The 19,115-nt window shown below is 35.7% G+C and overlaps 1 protein-coding gene across 11 annotated transcripts in view; it reads left to right on the top strand.

Annotated features, from left to right (window-relative positions):
* Positions 1–19,115, top strand: part of Ralyl (RALY RNA binding protein like) — a 658,084-nt gene that overhangs the window by 534,395 nt on the left and 104,574 nt on the right. For 9 of the 11 annotated variants that reach the window (XM_033760366.1, XM_010645314.3, XM_010645313.3 and 6 more), the window contains one exon: positions 16,143–16,175. The exons of the other annotated variants lie outside the window; for them this stretch is intronic. In XM_033760366.1, coding sequence (XP_033616257.1) covers positions 16,143–16,175 — 33 coding nt within the window. The remainder of the gene's footprint in view (positions 1–16,142; positions 16,176–19,115) is intronic. 11 annotated transcript variants of the gene reach the window in all.

Here is a 19,115-nt window from a genome sequence, read left to right as displayed (position 1 = left end):
GGTGATTTGTTAAAAAAAAAAAAAAAAAAAAAAAAAAAAAAAGGGAGCCTAGTAATGTACTAAAAGAAAGTACTCAAATATGCAAGAAGAAACTGGTTTTCTTAACACTCTTTGATGACGGATTCTTAGTACAGAGGTCTTGATATAAAACCATCTAAACAGCATGGGAGGGACCAACCTAAGTAACATTTACATAGTACACATGCGCACACACACGTATTTTAAGGCTGATGGCATTTTTCTCATGAAGTCCCTCAATAAATACTACTGCCTTAAAGCAAGCCACACAGGATTCCTTTCTACTGCTCCAAAGGACAAGCTTACTTTCCAATGAAATTCTGAGAATGGTATTTCAGATAGTTAGAAAATAGATAGGGCAAGCTGTGGCTCAATTACCCACACAGCTGCAGAGTGGGAGAGACAGAAGGTAGGTTGGCTGACCGAATGGTTGGCTTGTCCAACCAGTTGTAAGGACCCAAAACAAAACAAAACAAAACCATTTTTGTATATCTACAACACAGTTATCACTTAGCCTGTTCAGTTGTTTAATACTTCTCCTTTGATGTTAGAAGAAATAGAAAAGGAATAGCAAAACTAACATGAGACAAAGTAGGCTAAACTTTTCTTTCATCTTTACAGTTGGTGGGTGCAAAGGAAGACATGCAAGTGACTTCTAGCTATCGATTTTACTGCACTTTAGAAATGGCAACTTGTCTTGAACTAGTTCTTCACTTTTATACATGAAAACAGGGTTTTCTGTTGAACTAAAGATCTCCACTTCAGTGGGACTCATGCCATAGCTTTTGATGCTAATACTCCCAGCATCTCTCTCTCTTCTTCATGGTTTGGGTCCATAGATATTGAGGACGCAGCACAGAAAGTAACACTGCTAGGTCCCTATCAGAGTTTAAGGTGTGCATCTTACATTGCTCCCTGCATGAATGGAAGATGCTTCACAAGTTTTATCTTCCAAAGAGCAAGGCCCTTTCTTGTTCATATGTTGGAATGGTCTTGTTGTCAATGCTGATTTCATTTGTTTTTGTAAATCATTTTTGGTGATTTTTATTGTCTTTATACTCACTGATTTTATCTTGTTTTAGGACAGGCATTGTAAAGAAGATTTAAAGCATTGAGTTTCCAATTCAAAATACATTCATAAGCCAGTTGCTTTTTATTCTGCACAGCTATCTCATCACTGTTTTCCTCACCAAGCATTTATATCATCTCCACCTGAGTAGATGGAGCTACTCATTTATTCAAGATGCTGGCATGTTTTCCATTCTACAAGACTGCATGGGAGGGAGCATGAAAGAACTTAGAACATGTTTAAAGAGTTAACTCTAAGTAAATAATGAAAGACTAAAAAAAATACTTCATGCTAGAATGTTATGTACTGATTCTACTATTGGGGGATGTATAATTAAGTCAAAATCTTTTTCCTAAATCTAGAAATCCTGTCTACCAAGATGATAAAGAAGAAAATCATTTCATTATTAAGTAAACATTAAATCACAATGTGTTATACATGAAAGGCAATCTACTCAGCTTTTGGTCACATTGGTCACATTTCTGTGACCCACGATGTACCATCTGTTGCATACAGTTTTTTTCAGGATAAATAAAACTAGTTCTCCACTAAGAGAATTTAACAGCACCATTTCTCGTAGATCATTCATCTTAATTTTACTTGGTAATTGGGATCACAAGTTATGTTAACAAACTGATGTTATCCCGAGGAAAAGCAGACTTCTAAAATCCTAGGAAGGAAGGTAATTTCATAATTTGAAATAAATTCACCCCTGAGGTTCTCTCTCTCACACACAATGCGGGACAGGTGTGTGTGGGGGTGGGGTGCCGAATGACAGGAGTGCAATCGGCCTTGATATTTAAATTTCAAAGGTCTCTAAGTCCTTGACAAAGACAACCCTTGGTCATTCAGCCCCAGTTTCCATGTGCCAGCTACTGCATATTTCTCTAGTATATTCCAATCTACTTTTCAAAACAGTCCTCTTCTGTCAACTTGTCTTACCCTTACAATGTGAGCAATTGTTTTAGTCATACAAAATCAATTTAGAAAATTAGCTAATTCTATTCTCTTTATAAAAATTTATTTCCCTCCTCAATTAAAATTTGAAAATATGTATTACCTATTATAAGGTAATCGAACGTTTTTCTTAATAAACCTACTTTTAAATGCTAATTTTGAGCAAATTTTGTGCAGTAAAAATGTGAGGTTTTAGTTTTGGTTGGCTATAAAGATGTTAATTAGAAGATAGTTCACAATTTCTTTTTAAAAGTTATATAAAGTAGTTTTTTTTTTCTTGAGGCATAAATTCTGGAAAGCCTAGACAGAAAAGGGCAAGCACAGAAACTCATACCCACTAGATTTTCAGGTGGTAACATGAGGAGTGTTTCATATAAAAATTCATTCTTTGAGAAGTTAGTTGACTCCTTACTTTTCAAATTTTTTTTCTAGTGGAATAAAAACAGGGTTGATTTTATCATTATAAATCAGAATATCGGTGATATCAAATCAAATATGATTTAAGGATATTATATCAAATATGATTTAAGGACGTTATATTGCAGATGAAACATAGGCTGTACACAGCTTATGTTTTAATATTTGTTTCAAATATTCCTGCTTCTGGCCAAAATTAGTTACTCTTTGTGTCAGGGTTACTTAGTGCTGAAAAGATTTCAGTGGTCATTGACCAAGCACTAGATTAGAAATTAGAAAATCTGCATCCAAGTTCTGTATCCACTCTTCTCTGTTCTCACCAACTATGTAAATATAAGCTATTCAACTTCTTTTAAATCCCATTACCTCATATTAAAGTAAAGGCATTGGATTAAATTATTTGTTAGTTTATTCTCCAGTCTAATATTCTAGGATTCAGCTATTCATTTTTCCTTTCTGAGACTAAAGTCAGGCATCTATGATTCATTATTGAGTCTACTCCTTTTCTTCCTTCAATTTCATGCAACATCTTAAAATATTCAATTTTTTTGGCTAAGTAATTCTGTCTGTTGAAGTACATGCAAAGAGATAATCCTTAATATTTTGAAAATATGAAAAACTGAAATTATTCTCAAGATATCTTTGCAGTTTTATTTATAATAGCAAGGTAATCTCATCCAACCACAATATGGAGCAATAACTGGCAAGGTATATTTATTAGACAGAATATTCACAAAGTGTTTATAATGACATGGAAAATTATCTGGCATTTGATTATAGAAACAAATTTATACATAGAACAAGAGTAATACTACAAAATGTACAAAAAAAGAAAAAAGTATTATCTATAATTATCTTTGGATGGTGGGAGTATGGATAATGGTTCTCTTGTAGCTTTAATACTCTAGGCAAATTTTTCTTTACAGAGAATTTTATAACAAAAAAGAAATATATTTAAAGATTACATTTTTTCTGCTGGTAAGTGATACACATCATGCAGAAGCACTGATACAGGGAGCAATATGAATTTCTTGGTGTTGATGTTGGGCTAGTCAGTTAAACAGATACACCTTTTCTTTCTTTTTTTATTTTTTTTCTCATTGAGTTTATTGGTACATTTTAGGTATACAAGACAGTTACATTCATTGTTGGGATCTTGTACCTTTAGATGACAGGTCTTGGTTCTCATTTTTTCCCCTTTTCCCTGCCCTCCCTTCAGCCCCTTCACCCCTCCCCATATACAAACATTTTATTTCCATTTTTTCATTTTCTCCTATTTTTTTCCTTTCCCTTATTACCTTTCCCCTACCCTTCCAGATACACCTTTTCATCTTAACTAGGTTCCCCTAGTCACCATGGTTATTAGAAAAGTTAATTTTCTAAAAGGGCAACTTCATTAACATGAGTCTCACAGTTCAGTGCAGTCCGGCAGCCCTGTGTGGAGACAGTTATTGCCAGAGCTAACTGCCGGAAGTGACCTGTCATCAGTTAATGCCAGGACAGGAGAGGAGCTCAGCGTGCAGAGGAAAGTGCAAAGAGCAGGATTCCAGGGGAAGTGGGGGAAGCTGAAGTCATCTAATCTTCAAAATCGAAAAAGTCAAAATTGATGAGCCCTTAAGTGGTGCAATGAAATAAGTAACCATGAATGCATGGTTATGGCAGTTCTTCCAACTATAGATTAGTGAGCTAGTAATAAGACAGTGGGTCCTGTCTGACAATAGCTTCCCTTTATTGTACTTAAAGCTGCAGTTCACCTGCTTTGCTACTGCTTTGAAAGGTCGTAGCATACACTAGGTGCAGACAGCAAGGGAAAGAAAACCAGGTTGCAGACGCATGACAGAAAAAGAGGGTATGGGTGATAAGGTCCAGTTCACGGAGAGGCCCTATTAATATGGGACTGCTAATGGTAATGAGTCCAAGCACAGGGCTTATGAATGATGCACCAATCAATATCTGAATTTGAAAAGGAAATTGAGGATGATTCACAAAATACAGATAGTCACGTAGGAGACAGCATTATGAATTGGATTGCTTGGCAATTTTTACAGGTACGGTGAGTCCCATATTTACTAACCATCAGGACTGAAGAGGTGATTATGATCATATAATAATTCTAGGATAGTTGCAAGTAAGTAAGGTGAGAAAGAATCTTAGGAGAGGTTGGAGTAGATAATGAGGCATGGGACTGGTGATTGGTGTGGTTAGTTTGGGCGTATGTTAAAGTTGAAGTATCTATTAGACATCTGAGCAGGCAGCTGAATATCTAATCTGGACTTCCATGGGAGAGATGTGCCTATTTATGAGTCATCAATACATAGATGCATTCAAAGCCAAAGAAATGGTTGAGAACACCAAAACATTAAGTAAAAACAAAAAAAGAGAAGAATCAAAGTTTATAACACTCTAATATATTTGAAGGGAGGTACAAACAAAGTGACAGGGAAGAAACAACTATTGAGGTAGGTTGAGAGTTAGGGAGCCCAGGGAAGAAAATATCTTCAGTAAGAACCAAGTGGGTTGAGTATTCTTCAAAATTCATTTGTAACTTATGAGTAATCATTGCATTTATCGTTGTGGAGACTGGTAGCAGACTGTAACCAGACTTTGTATCATCTGCTTCGGGATCATGCACGGCTTGATTGTGTCTGGTTAACTCATGGAACACACAAGAAGGATAGAGACCAAGTTATAAACTCACATGTGTGAAAAGCAGCTACAGCTTCAAGATGAGAGGAACTTTAGTATGAAGCCGACATGCATCTCTGCAAGTTACATGGAGCTTCAAACATAATCCAGAAGTTGATAATTTTGAATAATTCAGGCAGTTAGTTAATATAACACAATTTTACCAAACTCTGCCACTTAAAATAATTAAATTTTAAAGTGCCAGGATTTATTCCTTTGGAAAAGTGATGGGAAGAGAATCTGGGTCACACAGGAACCCACATATTAATCCACCAGGCAAGTAGCAAGAAGGCAGAAACACACATGCAAAATGCATACAAAAATGAGCTGGGCGCCCCAAGCCTGTATCAAACATTAACCATAGCCTAGTATGAATGAGTTTCAATTTTCTCAAAGAGAAATGAGGAAAGAGTGAGATTGAACCTAGGATCTTCAGGGGTATGAAAGGATGGGGTGTAGGTGATGAGAGTGGAATTAATGGGGTAGGAGGAGTTGTGGGAAAAGACAAGTCAAGTGTTTCATGCAAACTATTGTGTTCTCTGAAAACATATGTGCTGCGTGGCTTATTATGACTGGTAAACAGATTACTGCAAAGAATGGTGCTCACTCTGATATCTTCATTTTAAAGTGGAAAAAAGATAAATGGCATCCGAATTCTGCAAAGAACAGGACTGAGGATTGAGATCTGAAACTGGATAACTCTGACTGATCACCTGCTTCCCCAGGCTGCAGTCTGGACAGATACACAATTTCTCCACAGGATTTAACAGCCGTTAGCAAGCAACTCAATAAGACAGTTGTATGATATGGCTGAGCAGCAAGTTGCTAGTTTTTCTTAAATTTACTTCCTTCTGGACATAGGTTTGGAATTGAGATGAGCAAATTTTTATACATAAAATTAATTGAGTTTGAAATTATTTTTGTTTAGAAAATTATTTTCCTTAATTTAATAGAAACATGTGTGGATTGGGGAAGTATGTGCACTCCCTTCCATTGTGAGGTACCATTGATCTTGGAATCACTTTGGAGAAAGAGTGAGATCTCATACTCTTGCCTCAGCCAAATATCTACCACCACCATTCTCACGGATCCTCTCAGGCTGTTGGACAAAGTGTTTCAAGTCTCCTAGGAGACTCTGCCAATGGTTAATGATCTTTCTTGCCAGGTGGTTCTTCTTTATCCTTTACCTTCATTTTTCTTACTGCAGTTCAGTCTCCTAGTGGCTTTATGAAAGAAGATTACAGCCTGTCCTAGGAAGATGAGCCCTGCAGCCTCAATTTCCAATGTAGCAAAAGTCATGACTGAGTGTCAATACTCCACTGAGATTCTTGGTTGATACCATAGCCGTCCATTAATCTATCCCTGGAGATAGCAGTACAGATAGTAGTAACTGCACATGAAACTTACCAAGATGCCTGATCACAGCCCTAAGCAGAGATTTCAAATGGGCATGGAAGCCCTTGAAAATGGTATCACAGAAAGCAGAGGGTACAGCTGCTGTTCAAAGAAATTGAATTCATTGTAGGAAAAATTCACTACAGAAATAAAAGACCTTGGTTTTCCTCAGCATTGCAGGTGAATGCTCTTCTAAGGGTCAACAAAAACATATTGGAAATAGTACACATATACTATAATATCAACACTCAGTGTCTTAGTTATACTTCTGGTTTATCCCATTCCATGCCCCTCTAGTTTTAAGATCTTAAGAAACAGAATCAACCATTTATGCCATAGTTTTGACATTTATAATATAGAAATTACAATGAAATTTAGCAGGAAGGTTCTAATAATTAAATGTGTTATAATGTTTAAAGTAATGTGTCAAATTCAAAATACTATCACATATGAGGCATTCAATATGCATTGTTATTTGTACATGTGCACATAGGTCTAGGAATCTAAGTTCCTTTGTGGACTCCATGCCTCTTCATTCCTTTGCATCCTTGAAAAATTTTCTATACCAGCTGTTAACACAAAGTAGGCAAATACAAGTTTGGGCTTTGTTCTTTGTCTTTTCCTTTTTATAAATGTGGCAGACACAGGTTAATTAGAGCCCTCTTACACCCTGAGGCCAAAGAGGGTTTAGAATTTTTGTCAACACCTTTTTCCCATCAGTCATCATCAATTAGTCATATTTGACATGAAAATTGAAAGATAGCTGACTTCTCAGCTTTGGAGTATACTGGTTTTTAAGGAAATGATTTTTCCCACTCAGCCACCTGTACTGTCTCACCACTGTCTTGCCCAGAGCCCCAGTATGCCACAGATTTTGTGATGTTGACAGAAGACCACAAAAGACTCCACCTGGGAAAATCTTGTGAATCCATCCCAACTCTACACCCTTGCCAGATCTAGCCCTTCTCCCCAGGAAAAGGGGCTTTCCCAGTTTCCCCAGCTGGAAAAGGTTTATAACTGCATGAATGGCTGCCGGGAGTGCCTGCTCATACTAAGTGTGCAACACTGTCTTGGACAACACTGTCTTCAGCCAACGATGCCAACCAACAAGGCATGCACAGCCTCCGCTGGGCAGAAAAAGGTGAGGAAGTCAATGCCTGAACAGATCAGTACTTTTCCCAAGCTGTTCTAGAAAGCTTCTTTCTTTCCACAGCAAGACCTCGGATGTATGCCTCCCAGGCCTCCTGCCCTGGGCAGTGAGCACAGGAACTTGGAGTTTTGTTTTATATTGTTTCTCTTCAGGTGAGGGGAGAAGAATAACTGGGGAAAATACCACAGACAAATTATTTCAGCAGATCTCAATGAGTCATTTATCGTTATCAGTCATCATCATTTGCTCTGATTTAATCATGTACCTTGAAAAAAGCCTATTTAAATCAGGCCTTGGAGTGGTGAAATTGTCACGTGGATGCATTTAGATTATAAGTGGTATGATGGGAGATAGAATGAATTTTATATTTCCAAAATAAGATTCCTATAATCCTCAAAAAGTATATTTATATTAATTTATTCATAAAATCATACATAAAAGTATTACATACATAGCAATCAGTCAAATAAGGACAACGTAAAACGACCCTGTGAGACCTCATAGACTAAAGTCCAGCCACGCTAGAGTTCACTGGATTCTTTTCCCTTTCTGACAGTGCAGAACTGTGATGAGGAGTATAAGCTTTGGAGTCAGCCTTGTGATTGAATCCAGACTCATCACTTTGCTGTATAACTTGTACAAAGTATTTGGTCTTTCTGAACCTCAGCTGTCTCATGTCATATTGTCAAAACTAAATGTGTTAGTGGACTTGACACTAACATAGGGGTTTGTGGGAGAGAGGTGGGAGAGACAGGATTCTGCTATGATGTTCTTTTCTACATAAAATATTCACATTCCTGATTGTCTTTAATATACTCTTTGAAATATATATATTTTTTTTTATATATATATCTCCCCAATTCTTTCCTACAAAATAAAGTATTCAGTTAAAAAGTCCTCTTATTCCTACTAAAAGATTCATTAGTTCATAACAACTGACAAACTACATTTCAAATATCACTGTATTTCAGCATTGACATTGGCTTATAGATCAACTCTGGGCTATGTGAGAAACCTAGTCCTCCTGGAATCCTGCTACTTCTCCTTCTTCTATTTTTTTTTTCTTTTGTTTAGTTTAAGTACATAGGAACTACTACTGGAAATAAATCTTTCCTTCTTTGTTTACTCCCATACCACAAAACAGATTGAAGCCTGGTATTATAGATGGAAGCTTGGGTTTGCTCAGTCAACATTTAAGAGGCATCTGGTATGTATTAGGTGCCAAACCAGTTATAGGTTAATAGAACTGATTAAAGAAGTCACCTTTCTCTTTCTTGTGCCGCTTTCTGGTCTTTGCTAAACACAGTCCTACTGATGATCCTAGATACTCCTTCAACCTTCCTTTTCTCAGTGTACCCTCTCTCTGAGTGCCTTATTCTCTCCCGATTCCACATACCAACTCAACATTGACGGTGCGACTTTGGAGTCTGTATTTCTAGTCCACATGTTTCACCTCAGTTTCCACCTGCCAGTCACTGCATATCTTCTCCAATATATGTCAACATGGCACATTAATGTGTAACCACGGTACCAGCCCACTCCCCTGTTTCTGCTAACTGGCCATGGATGCAGGAATTAAGATTTTGAGGAATAGCAATAGCAATAACATTGATGCTTAATATTTATGAACAATTTATCCTCTTATTTATTTGTGTATGTCCAATATGTGCATATATTTTTTTATTTTTCACAACACTGTGAGGTCTATTATTACTTTCATTTTGTAGGAGAGATAATTGAGTCATCAGAGATAAGTGCTTTACCTCTCCAAGTTACCTCCACTTAGAGTTAGATTAAATTTAGGCAATCTGATTCTTGAACCTATGACCCTAAATTTTTGGCACATCCATTTCTTTTAATGTGAGTTAGGGGCTGGACTGTCATTGCTAAAAAGAATAGATTGGATAACAGTATTTCTGTCCAGGGAATTTTTACCTACAATATTCGATAAATATAAAAGAGGAACTTTTTTTTTTTTTGGTACTGGAGATTGAACTCAGGACCTTGCACTTGTGAAACAGGTGTGGTACCACCTTGGCCAATAGAGAAACATCTTTAAAAGATGTTTTGGATTCATGACAAAGCTCTAGTCTTTCAGTAGCTTTTGAAATTATTGCTGTATAAAGAGTAGATACCAAAGTGCTGGAGTGTGAGAAAGCAAGATGTCACCCAGACAGTGAGAAGTTTGGTAATCAGGACTGGTGCTTGAAATCTGCAGGCTGACATAGTAAAAGACAACAGTTGGGCAGTGAGCTTGAACCAGACTATAAATGAACTTCTACAAGATTTGAACTTCATCTTTGGACAAGGTGTGGGGGTAATGCAGCGAAAGTTTATCCAACAAAATAATTACTGAGAGAACAGTGAAAATGGCATAATTCTAGGAACTTGAAACTGAGTGAGTCCATGCCTTCAAGGAGGGTACAGTCTTAGTGGGAACTCAGCAATTACAGTGGCAATTTTGTTTAGTTTATTGATACATTTTAGGTATACAGTACAGTTACATTCATTATTGGGGTCTTTACATGACAGGTCTTGGTTCTCATTTTTTCCCCATACCCATGCCCTCCCTTCACACCCTCTTCTCCTCCCCATTTGCAAACACTTTATTTCCATTTTTCATTTTCTCCTATTTTTTTCTTTTCACTTATTACCTTTCCCCTACCCTTCCCAATTTCCCTGCACCTTTAGCCCTTTTCTTCCTATTTCACATGGTCAATTATCTCATTAGGATCTTATGTACTATTATAGTTTGTTCACACCAGAGAAACTATTCGGTATTTACACATGTGTGACTTATTTCACTTAGGAGTATATTCTCAATATGTATCCATTTTCCTATGGATGAATCTAATTTCTCATTCTTTATGACTGAGTAGTATTCCATTTTATAGAAAAACGACATCTTCTTTGTCCAGTTTTCAACTGATGGGCAAATGGGCCCATCATTTTCCAAATTTTAGCTATTACAAACTGTGCCACTATAAACATAGGTGCGCGTATATCACTGTGATATGATTCTTTTATACAGTGGCAGTTTTTAATACCAATGGCCAAGAACTAGAGGGTAAACAGTTAGGGAGTAGAGTACTCCCATGCAATCCATCATTCCTTATAAGAAAACAACTCCTAGAAACATCTGTATTTGTAATGAGGGAAATACATGATTGTATTTGAATCTTACTTGTGTTTGAAGATATGGCTATTCCAAAGAAGAAGGAAATTCACTGAGGTTATTTTTTTTACTACATGTAACAATTGATAAGCACTTGAACTTGTGATATTATGAAGAACTCGGGTATTATGGCTTGTGTTTAAATGTCCCACTCAAAGCCTCATGCAGTTGAGGTGGGGTTTTCTTTTCCAGAAGTGTCTGAATCTGGAATGTGTGATGTTGGGATTAAGGGCATGCAATTACTAAACCACTACACGTGATTGGTGTGACACTGCCATGATCTCGATAGTCTTAATAGGATGAGAGGGGCAGAAAGATGCTGTTAAGATCCTCTTGTTGCTTTACTACCATTTATCTGCCATGAGTGGTTGCCACTCTGCTACCCTGCCTTGGAGCCAGCCAATTATGGACTGAAACCTTTACGAACTGTAAGCCGAATAAACCCTTCCCCCTTTAACTTTGGATGTTGGGTATTTTGTCTCAGCAATGAGAGAAAAGCTACTAACACACTAGATGTGGTGATGTCATCTCTGAAATCTCTGCACTCTGGAAGGTTGAAAGAGAAAGATGGAAAGTGCAAGCCCAGCCAGGGTAATTTAATCACCTGTATCAAAATACAAATTAGAAATAGTAAATTAGCGAGGCCCTGTATCAAAACACAAAGTAGAAAGGATTGGGGATGTAGCTCTATGCAAAGCCCCTGGGTTCAATCCCTGTTGCCAAAAAAAGAAGAAAAAAAGATAAAACAAGTGGTAAGAACTGAATGAAAAGACTTTTAGGTGACTGAAGCAGCTAAAATAGGGTCTTGTTAAAGCGAGTATTGTTGGAAAGGAGCTAATGGGACAGGCCCTAATCTTTGTAGTTTGGTCATTTGAGTGTCTGAATGTTCTGGGGTAAAGAAAAACAAGGAAGACCAAAATGAGGGGGAAAGACACAGCTTCACTTGAGGCATATTAAATTAAAGGCATATACCCAAGTAGAAATATTTGATGGGCAGTGACAACTACATGTCATTAAAAAGTTTCAGGATCTGTAGAGCATGTAGATGACATTCAAAACCAAACGAAATTACTCAGTAGAACACAAGAACTATAAATATGGAAAAGGTGACAGTGCTATACCATAAAAACATGTAAATGAAGCAAAGAAATGCGAGCCGAGATGCAGTATGCTATGTAAGACATGAGACATGAACTTTGGAGCCAGAATACCAAGATTGAAATTCTACCTCAACCATTTATTGGCTGTGTGAATTTGGACAAGGCACTTAGCATCTTTTCTTCCAAGTCTCTTCATCTGTAAAAAGGGAACTACTTCAGAGAGTATTCAGATGTTTAAATAAATCAATGCCTATACAAGATTTTGAATAATACCTGACTTTCAGAAAAACAATTTAGATTTTCTCTTTTTGATACATATAAAGTATTGTAATTCTTTTAGCCCAAAGTATTGATCTTCATTCTGTGTTTTATTTTATTTCTTTGCCATTTCTTATTTTTCTAAAGGCTATAGTTTATCTTATTCCACTCCTGAATTCTAGAGAGACCAGAATGAAGTATGATTAAACTCACTTCCCATTTCATGTCAAAAGTAAATCTTAGGAAAGATAAAATCAATTCCTTTCTTTATGAAACAATTATCATATAAATAATCTTAGGCAAATTCTTTCTGGGTATATTGCAATGGTAATCACCTGTTTCTAAGGACTAAATTGACAAAACAATTTTTCCAAAGGCATGTATCTCTTTCTTTTACATTGTTTTTCTGTTCTTAGAATTAAAATTACTAAAATTTCCTTTTCATACATTCAAGAAGTTTCAGCACTTAGAGTTAAAAATTTTTCTTTACTATAGCTGTTATCATCAGAAGCCACTCTATCTATGCTAAATGCTTGGAATACATAACCTCATATTCTTCCCCCTTGAGTGAGCTTGCTACACAATTGAGGGAAATGAATGTGGTCATATTCTCTGAATGATCTCAAGACTAGGGAACTTCATTCAATGTAATGAACCATGACTGAGCATGTAGTTACAAAACAGAGCATAACTCAACATGGGCTGTCCTTTCCTCTGCCTTATATCTTTATTTTGAGGCTGACATATAAGGTAGGATGCCTGGAGGTGGCTCCCCTCCAGATTTCCAGATCCCTTGCCCTAGTTCACAGGAGATGTTTACAAGTCCTGGTACCTAGGATTTATCTTCTGTGGCTTGCAGTGGGCAATAATTGATTCTGCTCTCTTCCAACTGGTTCCACGAAGGCTTCACACAGAACTGTTGGGAGTCTCTGGTCTAAACAGAGATCATGTTTAATATTTTCACTTGTCTTAATATGACTTGTCTTTCACTTGTCTCAATCCAAGATTATTGTCATGAGAATATGTCAAGGTGATTAAGATAATTATTAGAAGTTCAAAGACCAGCTAGTTCCTGTATGGTTAAGGTGACAGAGGGAGCTAGATTGAGATAAAGAGATAGATAGAAGACAGGAAAAAGGTATCCTGGAATAGAAACTGAACACCCAATGTTACCAAAGCAAAGTTAAACTACATGAATCTGGACAATAAATAGACAATAGCATTGGAATAAACTGGTTAGCAAGAGAAAGGGGAGAAAAAACAGACAACAGACACTGGAATAGCTGAAAAGCTTGGATGTCATACTGTGATTAAAGAAATTGTCACAAAAGGTGGTGCATAAAAGCAGCATTTGGGGGAATCTGTCATTTTAGGGAAAAGAAAGAATTCAATTATTCAGTATTTCTAAATTGAGAAATCTTTCCATATATCAAAAGAGTGCATATTTTGATAGATTATCTCCCTTTCTTCCAACAATATAATCATACTGCATCAGTTTTTACCTTTTTATGTAAGAGAAATATAGTAAATATTTTGATTGCAAACATATAATCTACCATAGATATTCACCTTGCTGCTATGTCATAAAAGCATCCTTAAACAGCATGTGCATGAAATTGCAGGGTCTTTCATGAAGAAATTTAACTTTCATATATCATAAAATATCTTTCTTTAATATTTTATAACCACTTAAAATGTAAAATCCATTCTTAACTTTTGAGCAGGATTGGGTCTATAGGGCAGATTTTTCAAGCTCCTGTGTTATAGGATATCAGGCAAGACTCTTAATCTGACATCATTTTGAAAACTTTTGAATTCTCCTCCAAAATCTTTCACTGGACATTTGGGAGGAGAAGTCAAAATATTGAATAAAATGATAAAAGAGAGGGCACTTAAGCAGTAAGAGTAATATTAACAGAGTAAGATCAACTGTATTAACCATTGGAGTCAGTGGGGCAACACAGGTTCCTATATGTGCCAGCTGCATATCTGAAACCTTCAGGAAAAAGAAAAGGAAACAATAAATGGTATTTCAAACACTCTGAAGTCAGCATTTGGATATTTGCAGGGCTAAGATAAAAGTGGTAGGCCTCACTTCAATTCAAGCTATTTATGACCCATAGGGAATGCAGTAGGATATAGTACTTTAACGCAGTTACTTAAATGGTATGTGTGTAGCTCCAGAGTGTCACCTCACAAGTTTATACAAGTATACACAAGGATATCACACACAGACGCTACCGCTTGACAAATGTTAGGCTGAGACTATCGACAAGTAGCGAGAAAAGGACTTCAATAGTGTTCACGTCGTCCACTTTCCAGGTCTTATTAGATGGAAAATAGGGACAGTGTGATATCATCATGATAGTCCACATAAGTAAACAGTCTCCTGTGCCAAATTATATAGAATCACCCTCTATTTATTTATATTTATCTTTGGTACTGGGGATCAAACTCGGGACCTTGCGCTTGCAAGGCAGGTGACATCCCCCTCATTTCTTTAAGGAAATTTTGTTTTGACTATTGACACTGGTTGTGTCTGAAGAAGCAAGCATAACCATACTTTTTTATTATGTATCTTTAACTATTTTCCCCTAGTTCTGTCAGCTTATCTATATCAGAATTGTATGAGAAAAATAAGCAAACACAAAATGACAATTTCCATGAAGGCACAAGTATGAATAAAATTGGAATTCACAAAGGGAAAACATTACATAAGTATACACCACTGAGCCCTTAGCACCAGCTATCACTTTTAATTTGCTCTTTCCCTACATCTGCCTTGCACATGGGATTCCTAGGAGGCTTGTGCCTATGTGTCCCATTCTATGATAATTGTGCAGCCAAATTGTACCAGCTCTGCCCACAACTTGCCAAGGTATATTTCTACTTATTTATATTTTTGCATATATATGGTAAAATAGAGATGAAATAGTGACTTGATCTAAGGCAGTCACTTTAGTAAGCATAGTCAGCTGGTGCTCAGTAACTTTTATAGAATTAAAATTTTCACCAATTTTTATAAACACATATTAAAAATGTTTTAAAACGTGAAACGTTATTTATTTTAAATGTTTTTAATATTTGCTTGTACGTAATATATAAAGGTACATTAAGAAACCTATAATAAAAATAATGTGATCAGTATACACCTATCAACTGGTGTATCAGTTATTGTTTCTGGAACATCTAGAAATGGATCCTCACTTGATTTCTGTACCTTTTGTAAAGTTACTTCATGAAATCAGAACGTTAGCTGGAAGCAATCCTAGCCCATTTTCTGCTAAGAGTGAGATCCAGAGATTATTTTAAGTGGCTTTCTCAAGACATTGAGCCAAGAGCAACTTTACATGAGATCTCATGTTTGATATGTCGAGAGCCACAAAAAGCATCCAGTTCTTAAGAATCCGTTACCTGACAATATAACTCTCCCATGGATGTTGGCCAGTAAATGGCTAAATGATAATATATGACATGCTTCTTCTTTCTTCATTACTGAATATTTACCCTGGAAATCAATTAGTCAGCCAATATGTAACCAAACATATTATATATTTCTTCACTATTAAAACTACAAATAGATACATTGACATTTCTATAAACAAATTACCATTCATAAAAAATAAATAGGTAGAGAGTATATATTAGTATTATGCTAACAGTATTATGATTTTAAGGTATCAAAATCTTGCATTCCCATTGCTGGCCTTTTTCTTCTTACTTAGTCTCTACATTAAACAAGCCAGAATGTGGATTACTCTGGATTAGGCTTTTATATATTATTTATAGCTTTTTACTGTTGCTTACATTTGTATTCACAAAGAAACATATATAATAATTTATCAGATTCATGTAAGAGTAATTTTTGAATGGACAGCAAATTGATATCTTAAAATATATTTTTCATATTTTTTACAGACTAGAATCAAAGGAGCCTTTCCTATCGGTTGGGTGAGTATATGTCTAAAAGTTTACAATATTAATTAATTCACATTAACAAGGTCCTCTTAGATTTATTTCTAGTTATTTAACCCCATATTAAAAATCCTAACATCTTATTACATGTAACATTTTAATCTAGGTTTTATAAAAAACTTAACTAATACCTGTTACATCTTGTATGAAAGCTAAACAGGATATGGTGAATATCCATATCTTATCATGGAATAAAATGCTCAAAATAATTTTTAAAATTTCCCTCAGGCCAGGGATTTAGCTCAGTGGTTTCACTGCCTGCCTCACAAGCACAAGGTCCTGAGTTCAATCCCTGGTACCAAAATAAAATTTCTGTCAACCACAGCTTCACACTTTCTAGTTTGTTTACCCACTTCTGTGTTATTTTGCTTTATTCTACTGTTTTGTTTCTTCCCTTTCCTCTAACGCTGTCTTTGAAATATATATTTGAATTCTGTCACAGTTCAGTTTTTTTCTCCAATTCACTTACACTAAGTGCTATGCTGAACACCAAGCTCAGGAATCCTGAGGCAGATTTGGGTCAGAATGATGCTTTTCCTGTCTGATGGCATTGTTCTGAGTTATGCTGTTGCCCTCATAATAATCTGTTGTTGACAAGGATGCACTTGTACTATTTTCAGAAATGTAGAATGAATTTAGAATCGGCAATGTTGTTTTCTATCTATCATATAATTTTTCAATACAATAAAATATCGTATGAAGGAAATTTGCATGCTCAGAATTATGGTAAATGTATCAAAACTGTTGGAATATGTGACCTCTAGTGTAAAGGCAATCATGCTGTGCTTGATGAGGAAAAAAATGCTACATACAGGTGGCCACGACCCTCAGGCTTAGTGACCAGAAACATGAAGTGAAATGGGACTAGATTTTTAATTGATCAGACAAATTGTCTTTTATGACTTTGTTCACAGTTCTGGAAACTTCCATCAGTCATTGAACAACGTGATTCCCAATTCTCTTCTACTCACAAAAGCCTTTCAAATCATGAAAATCAAAATAATGGTTAGCGAAGGTGAATGAGGAAAATGGAGTGCATGCATTTTACTGTAGGATTTCATGAAAAATGGAAGGCCAATTTGGTCTGGTCAAAAAATATATATCATTAGCACATACTTCTCTCCTACACATTGATCATCAGCTACTATTGTTAAAAATCTCTAAACCTGAAGGAATCTTTTATTTTGAATGCATATGTGTCTGCTCTTGAGTCAAAGGAGCTGAAATAGCTTCTCTTCATACTTCAGTTAATACAGTTTCTCCAGCCTTTTGTGTTCTCCTGACTACTTTGAGATGAAATAATACATTTTTCATGGTATACTTCTGTTGAACAATGGCAGGCCCTGAGCAATCTTTGTTTTAAACTTAGCAGAAGTTTAGCCCTCAGTATTAATGCCCTGAAAAAAAGCTTCCCCCAAAAGAAAAATATATAATTCAGCAAATGCTTCAAGTTAGAACATTGACACAACACTATTTAGATACTGCTTATTTTTATGTCTTCAAAATAAACTGGGATGAAACATACAACTGACATTGTTCTGCTGAATCATACTGCTCTGTTCGGCTCATGAGAAATGGGTACCCAAATTTCTCCATTCTTTTCCAAGAAAATTATGCCAGATAAAATCTTGCTTTTCACTGTTGAACAAAAGAATGGGGTAAAAGAAAATGTAGTGGGCTTACATAAACCTACCAGACCCCAGGAAGTCTACTATAAAAAAACACTATTCAGACTTACGACTTCTAACTCATAGTCAGGTGCCACAGGGGACAAGTGCAGGATCTGATTGTATGATATCAGGTGACATGTGAGGATATAACCTTGAGTTTGTCTCCTGCATGCTTCCTTTACATTAATTTTAACTATACATGTTCAGTAAAAAATGTGTGAGTTATATTATTGAATAAATCACTGCTAAATATTGCATTCTTTGGCCCATTACCTACCGATGTCTAAAGGTATTTATTAATATAAATTTCTAAATGTAACTTTTGTCCTCAGAGTGTTTGACAGTTATAAAACAGTTAGTTTACTGGGGATCGCAACCCTTTTAGAGATGAGTGGCCAAACTGTAACCCAAAACCCATTTATTTATTTATCACAAAGTGCCAGCACTACAGTATTGAGGTTTTAATGTAAAAAAAAAAAACCCTCACTTATGAGCATATTTGTCTTAAAATAAAAATAAGTAAAATGCATGCCAAAGGTGAGCCAAGACTGATTTAGGAATTACTGAATCCCCAGCCCATGCTCCAGGTATTTATTTGTAAAATAGAGACTAAATACAATAATTTAGGTTAAGCATTTAGCACTGTTCTTGCACATAAGAATTGGTCATAAATGTTACCTGTTATTACAGTTCTGGAATTTTGCTAGAAGCGCTCAGAGATCTCTGAAATATTTCAGTGAAAAAAATGCAATTTTTATAGGCAGTGCTTTAAAATATATGTGAAAAACAAAACAAGTTTTCAATAATAGAAAAAATAGGCAGTGTGCTAGAATGAGATAGCAAATGAGTAAAGCCATTGTTTCAGTTTTTAATGATGAATGCTAAAAATTAGCATATGATTTTTATAAATAGGAAATATTGATACATTTATGTGCATTTTTCCTTAGAATAACTGAAGTTTTTCTTGAGAAATGTGCAATATTCATTTTGAAATAAAAGTTTAAAATGTTACAATATAAACTCACTCTATATACCACTGAAAATAAACTTTCAAAAAAAGTTATAAACCAAAAAATATTTGCTTACCAAGAAAGATTGGGGATTTGCCAAAGTTGAGTGAAATTTCAGGTCTCAGATCTTCAACTTTATATTTAGGTAAGAAAAGTTTGCCCTCAAATATATGAAGGCAGAGTTAATAAAATAATGTCATCAGGAAAAAAAAATGTAGCCTCTTGCCTCAAAGAAT

Source organism: Fukomys damarensis, unplaced genomic scaffold, assembly GCF_012274545.1.
Source record: "Fukomys damarensis isolate Sample0158 unplaced genomic scaffold, DMR_v1.0_HiC HiC_scaffold_5, whole genome shotgun sequence".
NCBI classification, from domain to species: Eukaryota; Metazoa; Chordata; class Mammalia; order Rodentia; family Bathyergidae; genus Fukomys; species Fukomys damarensis.
Note: the sequence above shows the minus strand (reverse complement) of the source record. Positions and strands in the feature narration are given on the sequence as shown.